Consider the following 19,183-nt stretch of genomic DNA (forward strand, 5'->3'; position numbering starts at 1 on the left):
GTTCACTCCTAATGGCTTGTCAATCATGTGGGCAAATACACTCGCTTGCTCACTCAGTCACTCAAACAAAGGTTAAAATACTCTGATGAAAGTGCTGCAACATCCACTGCAGTTCTAATGAACAAAGGAACAATCCTGAGAATGTTTACTTTAATAAATAAAACCATACTAATGAGACACAATGACTGTAATTCACTTTAACCAGGATACATCAGGATCTGTGCCAACTGCTGAAGATGGTTTCTGGTTTCTGCTGCCCCCTGGTGTTCAATGATCTATCACTGTCCAGCTCCAGTGCATCAGATAGTGGGCACTCTTGCTTTTTCAGGGCCTCTCTAATGAAAATACTTCCAGGCAGAATGAAATAAGATCCAATACCTTCATTGAAAGTCTTTATTTTCAAATTTAATTGGCAGGAAAAAAATTGTTTAATTCTGTGGACTTTTATAATAAGCTGCAGCTTGAAGTACAAAAAGTTGAATCAATAACATTAGACTGTACAGTGTGCACAATGAGAAACCAAAGCCAAGCAAGCTTATACATCTATTTTGCAAACAATGCACAATTAAAGTGCCAACAAAACACCCTCAACATTGTATTATCAACTCTGAAACCTTTACTCATGAGTCATTGGTCTGTTAAAGCGCGGGGAATGAGATTAACAAATTGACTATGAGAGTAATGAATGCTACGCATGTCGGCATGTCGTCAAAACATGCAGATGACTTATTGACTCGAAGGCTGCATCATCATGCAGAAGTCTTACAGCATGACAGTACAGGAGAAAACTGACCTTTCCGTCAAGATGTGTTTTTTTCTTGCATGATTCAATTAATAGATTGCACCGACAAAAACAGTATTGATCCGTGTGTTTGGTGTTTGACACAGGGTCACGCCTTCAATCCCACAGATCGGGTTGCTTCACTGAAGCAAGAACTTGCCAGGCTGGAAAACAACTGGTAGGAAGGACAACATTGACGTTTTGCAGCCCAGATCCATGTAAATAATTATTTGTGTGTTTGGTGTGAGAGCTATAAGTCAAATCAACTCAATAATAGTGATAATATCCATCATCATCATCACAGCAAGTCATTTTTATCTTGCATTGAATCTTAAAATATTGTTTTTCTATGAGCAAGTGGAAAAACCTCCCAATCAGCCAATAATAGAGTAACAAATAACATTTTCATGAAGAGGTGGAATGGTTTTGACATACTGCCACTTGTTTCTGTTTTCTCTTTTCTCTTGAAATAAGCCAAACTGTCCTGAAACAGTTGAAATGATTGAATCCCATTTCCATTTGTTTCAAGATTTTATACAAGATTAAATAACTTAAGATATACTCTCTGCTGCGCTGTCCCTATTTTACTATTTTCGCAATAAAAAAAAAAAAACCAGTGGAGCAGACTGTCCACTTTCCTTTTTAAAAAAACGTAATTATAGTGTATGGCAGGATCAACCATGGAAAGTAATTACAATACGAAATGACAAAGCAGAGTCTATTTGAATAGCTTATGTGGGGGCTCACCATGGAGCTAAATGAGTCATTTCTGGTCTTTTATCTTTTCTGTTGCCATCAGTCTCTTAACGCACACCAACTAAGCGCAAAATAGTGATCATGAATATTTGACAGATTTTAAAGGCTGACTTCTGCCAAAGCTGAGAGAGGCAATTATACAGAGAGATCAGAGCACTTATCAGTGTGAGGGACCCGTCATTCACTACGTTTCCCCTTCCATGGCCATACTGTGGAGCGTAATAAAGTATTTGCTTCTTTTCAGATCTCTTGAACACATATAGATCATTCATTGCACGTTTTACTCAAAGGTGTCCTGCTCAAGGACACTTCAACAGGGACGGACACAATGGCTCCTGCAGGTTATGAGACTCTGTAACCACCGGATCACACTGCCACTTGTCACTATGGCTTAGAAAGGCATTAGCCCCGATGTAGGGGAGAGACTGTCGTGTCAGTGTCGTATCGAGGCTAGAAAGGCACCGGAGGCACATTAAAAACCCCTTCGTAACGGTGTAAACGTGTGAAAGATACCTGCCAGGACTGATCAAGAGCAAATTAATCACCATTTACCAATACACAGGATTAGATGCAACTGGCCCTTGTGTCATTTTTGTAGAAACCTAGCTTGGGTTTTGGAGGAAAAAGGAAGGAGAAGCAGGAATGTCACTGAGATTATCAAGTGGACTCATCTACGCCAACTTGAATCTACTCATACAGCACACCTCGCTCATAATATTACGCCCATCGAACCAAATTCAAATTGGCTGCGACTTGGGCCATAAACAGACGAGTCGGCGAGTGATCCAGTGTGGCGTCTTCACTTCCTCGCTTCAGCACGCAAGAGACCTGGCAATGGAATGACCTTGGGTTTTGCTGGCTTTGCTAAAAAGCAACTTTTAAAAATGAACATCATCACGATCATCATGAAGGATTTTATGAAAAAGGGCGAGTGTGAAGCACAAGAGACGTGACACCGAGCTGGAAAATCCCATTAAAATCAGAATATTTTGACATTATGGCACAGTATGTAAGGATCAGAGGGGGCTCAACAATCTGTGGACATAAAGGTTTGATTCAGTAGACAAGTTAAAAAGAATTTACACATTATATTTACACTACTTGCCCATACTGTCTTATCAACCCACAGTAAAAACTCAAGCCATGAGTCAACACACTGCTTACCCATAACCCTTTACAAAAACCTCACCATTGATGCAGTAGCACTAAAAACTAACAAAACCACCGTAAAGCAATATACATTTCAATAGGCACAGTAGAACATTGGCAAATACCCATTTAATGATGTGGATCAATGTCTGTTCAATTATCTGTTGGACAGTGATTCATAGTCAGGAGGACACGGTTCAAAACTGCACACCACTGGCTGCCGTTTAACCATTTATTGTGAAAAAACACAATCATTTCTATCCAAAAAGATCCATTTTGGATTGAAACGTCTGTTTGCTTTTGTCAGAACAGAAGGTGATAGTAAGCTAACAGTGTGTGGGTTCAACCATGTTCTCCTGATTCACACTCAAACCAGCACCCAGACTGGAGGTCCTCTCACATGTCTCTGCCCTCTAAAGTGATTCACTGTCAACATTACCCTTGAAAAATATTCATACACTCTTCTATTTCAAAAATTGACTGGTAGTCAGGGTTTGCTGGACAGTAACTAACCAGCTAACCAACCTCATTCAAGTGTGAAGAAAACAATTTCCCCAATTTCCAGGTTTTAAGTCGACTGTGAAAAGTGGATGGATGAATGTCCCAGACAAATGAAATGCTCACGTATTCTACGTTCATTAAACAAATTATGTTCATTTATATGGGCTGATTTTATCTGGTAAAGACAAGTTGATTTATTTTTATCCAACTATACAGTATCTGCATAATTAAGACTGCATGGCAGCCTCAATTCAATTCCCCTTCATACAATAATGTAAAACAATAGTGTTTGACTCTCTGATAAGTCTCTTCTCTGACAATAATATAAAAGAACAAATTCAAAGAACAAATGTCCACATTCATCATAAAAACAAATCAAAAGAAATAGCTGTCATTATAGTGTGTGGTCCCAAATGTAAATCATTCAGGACTTCTTCATTCATTGGATCTCAGTATCTTTCTTTTTTAAGTTTTAGGCTATGGCATAAACATTGTTTCCTCTGAATTCATTTAGCAGTGATGAACCACCACTGCCAGGCAAAATGTGAAATCGGCATAATGTAACCAAATTTCCCTTTAAAAACACTAGGAGGTGTAATCCTACAGTATAGAATTTAACTTTTTATTATCTTTAAGTATCCAAAGAACAGCAGTTATACCTATCTACTCTAACCAGAACTACTGCTACACAGAATCACAGAGGAAACACAGAATCATCTACATGGCGATGTCCATTTACAAATCCATTTTAAGGTAAAAGTGCAATGCATTCTGGGGCTTCACAGTGTAATCCTTCAACTGGTCCATCTTGGTAACAGTAACAGAGTCAGTCTATGCCTAAACGCTACACATTCACTCAGCAAACTGCAAAAATATGCCATTTTAACCAGTAATTTAATCTGGTATTAAGGTAGCCTTATTTTTCCAAAGGTAAGTGAAAGTGAAACTGGCTAAGAGAGGTGGAGGTGAAGGGTTTCCAATCATAAATCAATTTGTTTCAAACATTTCCTACAATCAAGTGACAGTAACTTGATACTAGTAATTCGCTTCTTTCAATATATTATTACTTGCTTTGAGAAAATTCTTGAAAACAAGCAAAATTGCAATGAAACAAGTGAGTGAATGAGTTTTCCTCTTGTTTCAAGAAAAATAAGAAATCACCAAAGATGGATATTTTTTTGCAGTGCACTTGGGCAGAATCATTTGCTGTGCAATTAAGAGTCCAAGTTAGTCAGCCTCAGGTGGTGTCAGTCGAGTGTTTGAGTGCCAGGCAGCTAATTCGACACATCAACAGAACCGTAGTAGGCAGTGAAATCTGGGCAGAGTCAGCCAGTTATCAGAGTGTTTTTGACCAGACCAGAGTTTCCACACTTGTGGGGCCAGCAAAACAAAATCCGTTTTAGGGGAATAAATTAAAGTAAAAATCCACCCTGGGATGCTCCTACACTGTTAGAATACCATCAGTTTGTGATGTTCAATGCTTTCCAGGAGTTATTTTGTGGCTAAGTGCTGTAATTTCACTTTTTTGGTGTACCTACTTTCACTCAACCTGAATTCTGGTCTATTGAGGCTATCAGTGGAGAAATTAGTATCTCTTCCTCCTCTATGATGGATTTCTCCCTGTATGACTGTTGAATGTCGGTATAAAATGGTGAGTCTAGAAAGAAACCCTTTCTCTTTGATTCTGAGGGACTGACCCCAAAACCTGACGTTTACCGTTGATGTTTTAGATCGCTGAAAATATGTCTGCTATCGAACTCCATTATAGCTGCGCTGGAAATATCTGGACGTGATGTCATGATGACTGTTTGGCCAGTTATCCAGTCACCACACAACAAAATGTGCCCAGAAATGCAAGGTACATCATGCAAGTTCAAACTGTTATAGGGTTGATTTTTCCTTTAAGTTAAGTTATGTCAACTTTCCCTTTAAATCCAACTTTAATTTTCACAAGTTTTAATAATTTAAATAACTTAATGTGGATTCAAAGCCTACAGGATGCTTATTTGGGAAATGGCTTGCTAGTTAGCCATTAACTTTATTCCACTTTACTTTTCTCAAATTTTTGTACCTGAACCAGTGTGCTGGATGTGGACCTCCAACATACCAAGGCTTACAAAGAAAAAACGATTCCTTGTCCTGAGTAGTCTGTTTAGGTATCCATCCAGCTAATCTCCCTCCATACACTTCCATCAGTGGTTAGTGCTTCTTAAAAGACCAGTGACTTTACAGAAATGAATGGAAAAGACCAATCTACCAATCGCATTCAGTCAGATCAGTGATCACCCAAGGTGATAGATCCCTACACAGCCATGACACTTTACTAGGATTAATGAGGATATTCACCTCACATGGCAAAGCAAAAGCCAGGGGGAGGACATGTTTGTTGTTACCACATACACACACAACTATCCAGCAGAAAAATGACAATCCCTGTCAGACCAGTACAACAGCTCTTGCCCTTGCCTTGTTTTTTGTCAGCATTAGCTAGCCAAAGTTGTGCATTGAATTAAAAAACAAAAAGCATTTTACATTAGAGACCAGCTCTATCTCAAACCTTTTCCTTAGAAAAAACACCTTCAAAAATACACTCCTCCACATGGAAACATATCAAAGTACAGGTGCATGGCATAGTTGTACTGTTTTACTGCTCAACACACCAATCCAGCCTGGACAATCCAAACCAGGTGCTTCATTTGTCGAGTGGCAACAAAAGCCTGGACGAATACAGGACTCTGCGGGATGGCTGTTTATAGACACCTCCCCGATGGGTACAAGTCACTTGGGCGGAGAGGGCCAGATGGGGAGAGGATGGGCCTCTGTGTTGAAGACATACTTGTCTAGACTGAGCAGCTCCATGTCGTCAGAGAAGAGCAGATAGAAGTACTTCAGCGTCTCACCCAGGAAGAAACTCTCCATCTTGTCCCTGGGTCCTGGGCTAACGGGGTCTCGGACGTTGTTAATGGAGGTGTAGCCTCCACTGGAGACCTGGAGGAGGAGAGGGGTTGGGTAGGGCGGTGAATAAAGACTAGAAAAAACTGCAATTACACCTCGGTAAACTAGTCAGATGATTATCACACACTTCTAGTCAAGGCATAGTTCAGTATGTGCTCTGTGTCAGGAAGTCAACAGAGCAGATACTGAACTGTGAGTATAAATGGATTTTCTTTGCAGCAAAGCCGACAGTTTACTCTCCTCAAACACTTTATTGACTTTTCATGATAGTGGGCAACAAGATGCTGTAAGTGAAGAGTTTTGTTCCAAAAAGAGATATCCACCATTTGAAAAAGGTCACTCCTACTCCAACAACAATCAAAAGAACAAATTTCTAACAAATTACACTACTTTTTGAAGGATAGTTGAGTTAAATCCTAAGGTAACAAAATGATAACACCTTTACAAACTGGATCCTCTATAGATTAGAGATATTGAATGATGACCTAAAGGTGATCATTTCTTCTCTAAAATGGATATAACGTTTTGGAAATAACATATGTAGGAGACAATTTGGCTGCGATACCAAACTTTATTTGCAAATATCTTTTATGGTTTGTTTTAGTCTACTTACTGTAGGTGCTATGCGATGTGGTTTGCCACATAGGACAATACAATGAATACCAGAAAGTTTAGACACTCAGGAAAGTATTCAGTTTGGTAATAATTTAGTAAAACCATTGTTATGACAGTACCTGAATTTTATTCATACAGTAAACCCAACTCAAATCAGGTTAAAACAAATGCTAACTATTTACCACTGACCCCAGGCTGAGTGAAATTCATAGTTTCAATAAAGTTTATTCATCACTTTGTAAGAATTTACGATGTAGTGTGTGTTTTCCCTGGAAGCTTTTGAAAAAGGTCCCAAAAATGTATGTAGAGCCTCTAGCAATCACTTCTGTAATATGAAATAAGTGTATTTTTCTTTTTCTTTATGATTAGATACAGTAGGAAGGCTGAGAATGAAAAAAAAAAAAAACATCCCTACCGGCGCAACAGATAACAGAGAATCTCTGATTTTGGGGTTATATCATGGCCAGGAAGTTACACAACCCAAGGTACTACCAAAGTTCAACATAACTTTAACTATTATACAGGCCAAACAATTTCAAGGCCTGAGTTATTAAATGGTATGGTAAAACTACAGCTGGTGTGTGGGACAGTTGTCTGTACCTTAGTGTACTTGTTGAAGCTCTGTAGTATGTCCCATCCCCAGTCTCTGTACTTTGTGTCCTTAGTGAACCTGTACATGTAGAACAGACTTTCCACCGTTTCCGGTCGCAGCAGGTTGTGTCTGTCTGCAGGCTGGGGGATAGAGAAGAGAATAATTTTAAAAAATTAAACTTAATTAAAAGCAGAGACAGATCAGTATTTCTGTTCTACCTTTATTCAACCAAGCAGTCTCACTGAGATTAAACATGTATACTCCAAGAGACACCTGGTGAAGAAAGCAGCATCACTGACAAGCACAGAAGTTACAGACAAACAACATACAATCCACATGAGCAAAATTACAATTTAGATAAGTGCAGTCACAATTCACTATATGAATGCATAAAAAAGTCAATAGGACAGAGGATATTTCTACGCTGCATTGGTAGCAGTTTGCGTGAAAAAGAAAATAATGAAGAAACAAAATGAGCTCAAGTAGTGTTGAGCGAGCATTTTAGTAAGGTTAGTTAAGGCAGCAAGCGTAAAGAATCCAGAAAAAAAACAAAAAACAGATGTTCTGAAAAACCCCAGGGCTAGATCTGACTCCTCTAACTTTGAAACCCAAAACTATGTATCCACTTCAGCTGAAGGTCACCATTCAAAATGTCTAAAGAGGATAAAATAAAGAGGATTCAGTCTGTCAGTACAAGTACTATAAATTGGTCAACTTAGGACTTAGAGTGCCCCTTATTTCATTCTCATTTTGAATTAAACTCTTCAAACATAAATTCATAAAAACCTCTTTGATCTGATATTTGTATGCTACATTTTAGTCCTCGAATAAGGAGGAAAATAAATGAGCTCATGAAATGTTATGTACTTTCAGGTAAGGTTAATTAAGGCAGCAATGGAGAGAAGTACAAAAAATGCACTGGATGCTTTGAAAAACCCAGAACTATTAATGAAAAATGAAACGAGCACCGAGGAGGATTAGGAAGGTTACTGTCACAATTTCCATTACAAATTTGAACAAGCTGCTTAAAATTATAATCAGGATTGTACTTACTGGTCTTGTTACTTTTTGATTACTTGGTCTCCAAATTCCAAAGAACATTAATTTAAAACAAAAAATATAACAGACTGCATTCCCAGTAGGAAGCGTCAGCAGAAGACACTCAAATGGGACAAAACCAGCAAACCCTGAGGAAGGCTGTGAAACTTTAGGCTACATTTTAAATTACAATAATCAAGGTAATTTAAAGCAGAAGAAAACAAACAAAAAAAGAAATCAACGAGGGAATTTCCACCATCGCCGATCCCCGATGTATCCGTCCAATCGCCCAACTCTAGCAGATACAGACAGCAAATCAAAGACGAATTCCAGCTGTCCACTTTCAACCTCACCTTGACATCAACGTCACGCCCGTCATGGGGCTGCAGGTTGAAGTGTGCGATCTCAGGACTCAGTCCGGTCTCCATCTGAACATACAGCTGGTGACAGGTCTCCATCAGCTGCACAGCTAGATCCATGTGATCCCCTGGGAGGCCGTTGTGGGCCCCGAGTGCCAAGGTTCCTGGCAGGAAGCACACCAGGTGGTCCTGAAGGGGAAGGGATGGAGGGAGAGGCGGCGTTAGAAGGCAAGTGGGGATGTGTGGGTCAGGTTTTTTTCAACGCGCGACCGCCCGATCCAACACATAGACATATCCGAAAACCATCAGACCCATTTTCATACTTATAAAACGACAATGAAACTGATTCACCAACCTGGAAAAAAAAAAGATTCAGGCAGCTAGGTCATTTTCCAAAGACGCAGGGATGCTATTAGCTTTGTTGTCCTGCAGTGTGCGCAGGATATAATGTATGGATGGCGGGATAAACCAGCTGGAGATTGGAGTTTATTCTGTTAATTAAATTGAAATTTAATTGAAATTTAGTCTATAATACCATTGTGTGTACTGTGTGTGTAGTCTATTTGTCCTGCACCCGCCCGACCCCTTCTCAATATTATCTTCAGTTGATTCTAACCTGCAGGGGCGCAGCTAGGAATCTTATGCCCCCTGACTAAAGCACATTTTAAACAAATGTACAACATAATAATATGAATTAAAACTAACACAATAAAGCTGCGGGACCCATGGGTTTCGGATTGACCCGCGCATCACTGAAGGCACTGAGAGAACATAAGAGGAAATGAGGAGCGTGAGGCGTTGGAATTGATTTGACTGGCTGATTGACTGAGGGAAATACTGACTGCAGTTGAATTTGTACAGCCATTGATTGAACAAAAGCACACAGACTGATTCAACAAAGCGGCCGCGCTGAGTGGCAGTCGGGTATGAGTTTTGGTGAGCGTGTGTGTGTGTGTGTGTGTGTGTGTGTGTGTGTGTGTGTGAGTATCTATCTCACCATCTTGGGGTTGAAGCGGTTGTGGGACAACTCTCCGACAAAGGTCAATCTGCTCGGCCCCGTCTGTCTCAGAAGGTGCTTCTTCACTCCCTCCACAGCCTGAAGGTAGTCCTCCAACAGGCTGGACAAAAAACACATAAAATAGTGAAGTATTAGTTAATATCAATCTGTAGTGACCTGGTGCAGCTGCAACCATGCTGTACGCCATATAACTCTACTGCATACAGTTGTATTTAGAATGATCTGTATACTCTACTGTCCTCTACTGTGACAATCCAGTATTCTCCTCTCACAGCTGCCACAGAGCAGAGAACAGCAGCTAATGCAGTTAAAGTCTTAATTACTCGTCTTCTGTCTTGCCTCCCTGGATCCACTGTTTGAGCAGGTATTCATAGTAGCTGTCTGCCCTGGCGCCCAGCGTGAAGACTCCTTTGTGGGTGAACTGGCCGCTGTTGGTGTTGATGAACATGGGCACCAGGCCGTCATGCTTCCCTGGCAGCTTGTGGACCAGCTTCATTACCTCATTCACAACCTCCTGGAAAGATGGAGAAAAAGGACTGATTTATGGCTTTATACCTGAGATGACACAACTGAAACCAACTGGCTCGCTTACTGTTTGTGTTTGGGTCAATATTTTCCAAAAATACAGTTACAAGCAATTTATCATAAGAAAAAATATATTAGCAATTTCAGGCTTTGAAGGAATCGGGCTCATCAAAAGCTATATCCCACAGGCACGGCTCAAGTTATGACAGAAATAATTCAAGTTCATGTGAGGCTGGGCTCAAAATTTTCAGGCTCAAGTAAAGCTCTAGTTACAGGAATCACTCATAACTGACAACATGATGGATTTACAGAAAATGCTAGCTCATGCTTTTCGCTTCCAACTCTCACACAAGTCATTGTGAGCTGCAGTTACTGTCTGACTTCAACTGAACCGAAACCTTCCATCTAAACCCAGAGAATAATACTAAATACATAAACTGCCTCCAACTTTATTTTTTTCACTCCTTCTCACAGGACTTGAAGTAAGCAAAAATATTTGACACATAATAATAATGTAGTATTTATAATTCATGGTAGTGTGTCCCGACCTGATACTGTGTATCCTGGGTGAGGCGGCTCAGCTCCCTGAATTCCAGCTGGATGCTCGTGACCTCGGCCAGCGTGCTGTCTGATGTCCATCGAGGGGGGTGAGCCGTTCCCTTCCCAATGTTGACATCTGAGAACGGGATCTTGGAGGGCGTTTTGAAGGCAGGCATCAACCTGGACCCAATGTCTTTCTATAAGCAGAGAGGAAACAAAAGCAGGATTATAGGGGAAAAATACTTTTTTGTAATTAGAGCAAAGTATGTTTTAAATTAAGGCTGCTTTGATGAGCACGATTTTTTTCCATTCAATTAAAAAAGTTATCTTAGAAACTCATTTGACACTCTTGGGTGGAACATATCTTTTATTGCTTTGATGTAGGGATTCAACCTGAGGATGCGTTCACACCAAACATGTTTACAGCGGTTCAGTCGAACCATCAAGCATTTACTCCTTTAGTTTGGTTTGTTTGGGCAGGTGAGAACAACGCCATTCAAACTCCTACACTGAGACACCTGAAAACGCAGGCATCAAGTGCGGTGCAGTTCGTTAGGAGTGACTACAGGAAACTACCCCAAACATACAGTTTTCTGAGGATGTTGTTCATTGTTTGACCATTGTTCCATACATGTCTGATAGCCAGCAGCTGCTTGTGCTTGGAAAGCCTAGCATAACAATGTGAACGCAGTCTGGACTGATGCTCATATTCAGCTATTTCTCATGTGTTCTTACTTGTCAAGAAGACCAGAGATGGTAAATTATAGAAAAGAGTGCAGACAAATCCACTGTGGTTAGTTAACAGTTGGAATTGGATTTATTTTAGATTTATTTTGACCCCTGCCACTGGAAAAATCTCTGACTTTGTGGGATGTTATCGAAACCCTGTCCAATAAATGGGCTACTGGTAAGTCCATGTGACTTTTGTTTACAAGTCCTGGGTTGCTTGTGATTGGGCAGTCTGAACCTAAACAAGCCAAATACAAAAAGGCAATAAAGTAAACTTTTCTACTCCGATTCAGACCAAAGAAAACTGTAGATGTGATTGCACTCCTAAGATTCAAAAGAACTTAAGAACAGAGGAAACCATGAGAATAAAAATGTCTGAGTCTGGGTTGACTCACAGCCTTCTCCAGGAAGAGTTCGTCTCCTGTTAGGTGGTAGGTGCTCAGCAGGCCCCCTAAGATACGGATGGTGCTCTCAAAAAGGTTCACATCCACGTTCTTGGAGAAGGAGAGCTCTTTCTCCACCCAATTCCTTGCTTCCCCAAACTCTGCATGGAGGGAGGCACAGTAAAACACAGAGTGAGGTGGGGAAACAGACAGAGAACAAGAGATAAAGAGACAGATAGAGAGAGACACCGAGAGAAAGAATCCCATTCGATAACGTCAATTGACCACAATGGAACAAAAGGGATGGTTTTATCTCCATGGTGCATTCTTGCCTCAGGTGACATGACCAAGCGGGATAGTAACAGCCTCAAGAGAGAGGCACGATGTGACGCACAGTACCTTCTTTCAGTCCCAGAATCCACATGGTGTCCAGAGCATCGATGAGCGTCAAACCCAAGCCGAACCACTCCCCGAAAGTCTTGGAGATGGGCTTGAGCTCGTCGTGACCCCAGGCGAACTCCTTATAGCCCTTCCACGCGTGTCTGAAGGCCTCGCGTACCGCCTCCAGCCTGTCCACCGGTCCAACTGAAACTAAAGACAGGCGGACACAGGAGGACAAATAATAAATAAGAAATTAAAGTGCAATGCTAGAAGATTGTGTTTCCACGGGGAACCTCACTTTACAGTGCCGGTTTCATTTCCAACAGAAGGAATATTGTATATTGTATATTGCATGTTGTGATATCGCTTTGAGCTCAGCATAATTTCAGCCTAGAAGTTAAAAATGTTTCAACTTTAAGCAAAAGACTGCCAGGCTGTAAACAGTATACAGCAGTAGTCATGGCCAACATTACCTTAAAAAAAAAAACAATCTGTTGAGGAAAAAACCCCCACAAAAGAATAGTTGCTTGGTGGACCCAAAACCCTATCCCTAGGGTTTTGGGTCTGTAGGTCTGAGCTTTTTTCCACCCACTGAACAACAGAAGAAATGGGTGAGGAGTAGTACTGAAACGATTAGTTATCAATTATTCAATTAGTTGATCGACAGAAAAAATATATTGATCATAATTCTGCTAATCGATTAATCGTTTTAGTCATTTATCAAGTAAAAATACTAAAGATTTACTGGATACTGCTTCCCAAATTATAATATTTGCTGCTTTTCTCTGTTTCATATCATTATAAAATGAATACTTCGTTTTTTTTTGCTGCTGTTCAGACATATAAGCAATTTTAAGAATCAGTTTGGGCTTTGACAACTTGTGATGGGCATTTGTCATTATTTTTTAGATATTATAGACAAAAAAAAATCGCTTCTTGATTAATCAATAATGAATATAACCGTTAGTTGCAGCCCTAATGAGGAGTATCTGCGTGACACCAGGCCATTACACACTCCAGGATGAAATGTAGACTCACACAGTCTTAAGGTAATATTGTCACAGAGGTAATATTCCCCAGTCTCATCTATATTTAGTGGAGATAGTATTAGTATTGCACATCGGGGACAGATATCAATCAGTGGGAGAAAGAGTGAGGGAGATTTACTGCCTACAAAAAACCCTGACACTGTTACCATTTGCTCAGAAATGTTGATATCATGAAATTGATGTATTTCACCACATGCAAGTCATATGGTGACAGGACTGTGGGAGAGCCTCATGCTACTGTGACTAGTGCTTTCCACTCACATTAACCAGGAACAACATTTATTTATTAAAATATGCTAGATTTACTTTGGGGAATGTGTACATTTACCAGCCCACTGATAAATGTACACATTTACCAGTAAATGTATACACTTACCATTTCCCCACATTTAGTGTAACATATACATGTATTTAGAACTCAAAACATCTTTTAGTTTATAGTTTCAGCATAAAATACATCCCACCGGGCAAGAAGAAATTTTTACACTGAGAAATGTTTGTACTAAAGTGTCAGTAGAGGTCCAACACTTCAACAGAGAAAGGCACAACATGTAGAGAGTGTTTATAAATAATTTAGAGCGAGGCAGGGTGACGTAGTTAAAGATGCTGTACTCAACGAAAAGGTCACCATACTGATTGGTCATGTTCACTTACTGTTAAGTTGCTCTCATAAGACTGTCAGCGTTTTTTTTTTTCTCTTTTATGTCAGTTTTTGTTTTGTGCTGATGTTCCCATAGCTATCTTTGTCTGTTTTTTTGAGGTTTCTAAAAATGTGAAAAATGTATAAAAACTTGAATGACAAAAAAAAAAGAAAAAAAAAAAAGAAGTGTATTGATGTACAGACCTGGTACCAGTGGAACAGCATCATCAGGGCTGGCTGGCACTGGAGGCACTGCAGCTTCTTTCTCATTGGCAGAAGGTAACGGTTCTGTGGCCTGGTCCGCTTCTATCATCGCTCCTCGCCAGCTGCACGCAAAAACAAAATGGCCGTCACTCACCTGGGTCACTATTACTCACTTGCGCATCAAATTCAAGGACTTTTCAATCACTTTCAAGGTCTTGTTTGGTGAAATTCAAGGACTCAAAATTGGCATGTTATGGGGTAAGACATGACATTGATCAACATCAGACATCATCATCATCTCCATCACAGGGTTTTCCTCAGGATGTGAAATGTTGATGGAATGAAGAGTTTAGCTGCTATATTTTAATAACAAAATTCAGTAGTTTCAAGGAACATCCACTCATTTTCCAAAATTTTAAAAGGCCTTATTTTATTTTTCTCAAATCCACAAACTTTCAATGATTTTCAAGGTATTAAGGCCTGGAGTATTTTGATGTTTTGATGCGGATACCGCTTCTGGTACTTTAAATTCGATATTGATTCTACACTAAATACTTTCTTTCTTAAAAGCACATTTCAACACATTTCATTTTGATTTGCAACGTTTACATTCCATAATTTAATAAACCTTTAACTTAATGATTAAATAGTGCTCAATAATGATTGACTTATAGATGATGATTTACCACATGGTGATGAACTGCCTCACCACGTGCCTCAGTCTGATTGACTGACCTGAAATTGGCTTTTGATGACCATGGTGCCATAATGACCACGCCATGATAAAAATAATAATCAATGCATCCTAAAACCTAAATCCACATTTTTATCAGAAAATATCTCATGATAGCCATTCCCTTCAATTATTTTTGATGAGTTTAACTTTCATGCCAGCAATAATTTCATGTTTCATTTGTTATTGTGAGGGATATCTCATTTTACCCCAAAAGCTGCTATTTGGAGTTGTTTAGAAATCAATAAGCATATCACCTGACAATCTTCCCCTCTTCGTTCTCCTCCTCTCCTTCTTCAGCTTTAACTACCTCTTGCTCTGGCTTTTCCCTCCCCACTGAGTCCGACACATTTCCCCCTTTCTGCAGGCTTGGCGGACCTCTCTTGTTTAGGAACGGTCTTTTCTGTGGATACACAAACACAAACAAATCTGACATAGAAGGAAATTGGCCCCATTCTGAGTGCATGAATGCAGCACTAGAATTACATAGTGGTGAAACCAAACCAAATTGCTTTTTTTGTTAAATACACCCATCTTAACAGCCTAATTCACGTGGGGCTACAACAGAGAGGAGTGTTCCATATGTTCCGTACATACGCGCTAATAATAATAATAATAATAATAATAATAATAATAATAATAATAATAATAACAACAACAACAGGGCTGGACCCGAATATTCGACTATTCGGATATTCGTTCGTTGGGTAGGTATTCCGTTTTCAATTTTGGGATTCGGATATTCGTTTTTTTAAATGTAATTTTATATGTTATCCGTAAGCCGGTTGCCATTGACCTGCGAAGCAGTTTCTTTTTTTTTTTTTACTTGCATTCAAATGTCAGTCACATTTGCTGATCGCCATGGTGGCACAGAGAAAAAAGTACGACCTGAAATTCAAGCTGTCAGTTGTCAAATTTGCTGAACAAAACTCAGGAGAAGCAGCAGCAAGACATTTCTCCGTTGATCTTTTTTTTGTTTTTTAAATCTTTTTTCTAAGGTAGGCTACCGGTATTTTGATACGGGGCTCTCTCTCTCTCTCTGTGCTTTAGAACGTAACCGCTGTGAAACAATCAGAAGATAACGTTTTATTTCTCTGATTCACCGGCTTTCTCGCTACTACCGCTCCCTCTCTTCATTCACTTTCTAGCTCGCTCGACCATCACTCTCTCTCTCTAGCTCGCTCGACCATCTCTCTCTCTCTCTGGCTATTAATTGAAGTTATATGTATGTTAAGTATGTTTTCAGCGCTGTGTTTTTGTGGGGAGGAACTGTGACTATGTGTGAACTTTGTCGGGTGAACTGTTACCCGTGTATGGAAAGCCAAGCAGTTTGAAGGTGCGTGACTCTTAACACGACACACACCAAATTGCTAATTGGGCAATTAGCACTTAGGAGCAATTCTATTAACACAAATAAATGTAGCCCCATCATAGAATGAGGCTGAGGAGCGCTGCTTTTCTTACAAGGTATAAAAGAAGGTGCTCTTGAGTCAAGGTTTACAAATCAACAGGGAAGAGGAAGTGAAGCTCATTGTTTGTGGTTAAGAAAGCTGATCTCCCCAAAAGAACAGTGCACTTCTTTGTTGAAAAGGTTAAAAAGCCTTTCATATATGTGCTACGCTTAGGCGTTTCAACTATACAGTACTCATCAGGGCATATCAGTGTAGCACTAATGTTTAGAAGAAATGTTTCTATTAGGATTAAGTACACAACAAAAATGATTTTAGTGCTGTAACCCTATTGAAGCCATAACTGGGACCAACACAGGGACAGCTGTGGAACTACAATCATCCCCAAGCACCAGTGCTGCATTGAATTACAGAGAACACATCAAGTATTGTGACAAGCCTAACCTTAACGGGAGGTTTGGGCAGAATGGGGACTTTTGGTCTCTGGGGCTCTGCAGCGGCATCTGGAATGAGCCCTGGATCCACAGCTGGCCCCAGATCTGGCCCTTCTACATGGACTGGAGCCTTGCCGACAGCTGGCCCCACCACAGGCTTCACCCCTGGAGGCATGCCCTTCAACTCCCTGTCATCCAGCTCCAGCCAGTCCTCCCTGTCCGACAAGCCTACGCACACAGAATAAATATGAATTTGTGCTCAAGTACACATGCATGGGAAAGCATACAAGAGTTAAAGTAAACAATGCACAAGTGAGCAGGTGTGTTCACACTTGCATACTTTATGAGCACAAAAGGAATCAATACAAAGAGCAAACTTGCAGCATTGTGTAGTGTTCATGTAATTCACTGCAATTGATCATCACCACCAAAACAAAACAAATAGGCCAACATCCAACTCATCAGCTTCAATTAGTCATGCAGCAACATGAGAATTAATAACAGAGAGACTTTGCCAGTGTGTGTGTGTGTGTGTGTGTGTGTGTGTGTGTGTGTGTGTGTGTGTGTGTGTGTGTGTGTTTGAGCTTATTTTTGTGTGGGCATCGCTTACCTCTCCACTGCTCTGCGAGGCTGGGATAGGAAAGCAGTCCAAATATGAGCAGCAGAGCCAGCAGGAACAGGATGAGACTCCGCTGTAGCCGAGACAGCTGCTTCCATTTCTGCAGGCAGATAAACAAATAGTACTAGCTATACTCAAACATTTCAAACAGGTCCAAATTCAAATCAAAAGCACCAGTCTGGTTGGTCCAACCATCCGGGCAGATTCACCCAAAGTCTGGAAAGCAGCAACGTCTTGCATCTTCTCCCTCTCAAACTAAAAAAAAAATGCAAAAATACCTCGATAATCAAAGAAAATAGCCCAAAATGTCAGTCACAGAGCCAAAATTCTCTTCCCTCCTTTTAAAACAGCGTGGAAGAGGAAGATCTTGGAAACAGGCTAACTTGATATTTATCTAGTACTTAGCTTACACTTCTTTGTCCAATACAATTTGAAAACCAAACAAAGTGTGGTGCTTGGCTTACCCTGTATAACCTCAACATCTCCACTTGACGCTGTTAGCCCACTGACAGCTCACAAATAAACAATCTAACCAGCACAACCCAGCAACAAAGAGGGAGGGACAGAGGCGAGGTCTCTCAAGAGAGAAAACTAATAGGCAGGCTTGAGTGGTACAACTGGGCCCAAGGCACTCTGGGTTACCTGGCCTAATTAACACCTGTGCAGCACCACAAAACAACTGTATGAGCAATCATCGGCAAGCCATGATGGAAAACAAAATCCTATCTCAGGAGACATTTTCCTTTTACTTCATCAGTGTGTCATTCAATACTGATATCATTTAGCTAAAACAAATACAGATGAATTAGCGGCAATGATGTATAGTTCTTTCTGAATACGTGAATAGGATTGTAGGTGATTAGAGTTAAATTCTGTGGCAGGATCAAAACGCACCAACCAGTGGAAAATTGGCCTGAATGTCAAACCCTGCTAGGGGCAATTTAGAGTCTCCAATCCACCCGACTTGTATGTCTTTGTAATATCGGAGGAAACCAGAGGAGACCCATGTGAATACAAGGAGCACAAGCAAACGCCACACAGAAAGAGCTGGAGCTTGTACCCGGCTCCTTGTTGCTGTGCAGTGACGGTGCTAACCACAGCCACTCAAACACTCAAGACATGATTAGAGTTAAGTGCCTGACGTCTGACCTAAGGTGGCCTCTTGATGCTTACAAAACCTTGGTGATAACGCCATGGGAAAAAGAAATCAAAGGAATAGTTGTGTTGAAATGATTGAAATGATGATTAATACTCTCCCCTAATAAAAGGGTATCTGCAGGTTTCAGAAAGACAAATTTAAGACATTTTAATGCTAGCTGGTATTAAATGTAATACCACTTGAATAAAACTAAAGTAAAGAAACAAAGCTGGCAAAACAAACCCATTTATAATTGAACCAAGCTATTTCAATTTCTGAAACTATAAATGGGAAGTATGAGAAAAAGGGCACAGGGAATTAATTAAGGGACAAGATGTCAAATTGTGTTTAGTAAAGATCCTCTAATACACTGTACTTTACTTTTTAAAGCCTTAAATTTAGGTTAATTTATTTCAAGACCTTTTCAAAACTATTTTAACGACCCACAGATAACACTGCTGTTACTTTTACTAATGCTAACACTAATCTTTATTTATATAGTATTTTTCAAAACAAAGTTACAAAGTGCTTCACAACCAAGAAAAATAAAAGTGAAGAATGATAAAGTTCAATAAAACAGAAAGAACAAAGAGATATTAAACAGACATGGCAATAAGGTTAAAATGCATTATAGC

At 40.0% G+C, this 19,183-nt stretch overlaps 1 protein-coding gene across 1 annotated transcript; it reads right to left on the reverse strand.

Moving 5' to 3' along the window:
• Window positions 1-415: 415 nt before the first annotated feature.
• On the reverse strand, window positions 416-17,505 carry LOC139656218 (endoplasmic reticulum mannosyl-oligosaccharide 1,2-alpha-mannosidase-like). Its single transcript, XM_071533720.1, has 12 exons — window positions 17,402-17,505; window positions 16,802-17,019; window positions 15,206-15,351; window positions 14,216-14,337; window positions 12,341-12,532; window positions 11,954-12,102; window positions 10,838-11,026; window positions 10,088-10,278; window positions 9,744-9,864; window positions 8,741-8,935; window positions 7,358-7,489; window positions 416-6,175 (listed from the first exon to the last, which is right to left on the reverse strand). Exons 2-12 carry the CDS (start codon window positions 16,964-16,966, stop codon window positions 5,966-5,968), a joined length of 1,812 nt encoding a protein of 603 aa, XP_071389821.1. The 5' UTR covers window positions 16,967-17,019; window positions 17,402-17,505; the 3' UTR covers window positions 416-5,965.
• Window positions 17,506-19,183: the final 1,678 nt, after the last annotated feature.

The sequence above is a fragment of the Centroberyx affinis genome, unplaced genomic scaffold (assembly GCF_046629955.1).
Source record: "Centroberyx affinis isolate AG114_WGS23_722 - 3 ecotype Tasmania unplaced genomic scaffold, CSIRO-AGI_Caff_v1 ptg002411l_1, whole genome shotgun sequence".
In the NCBI taxonomy this organism is placed as follows: domain Eukaryota; kingdom Metazoa; phylum Chordata; class Actinopteri; order Beryciformes; family Berycidae; genus Centroberyx; species Centroberyx affinis.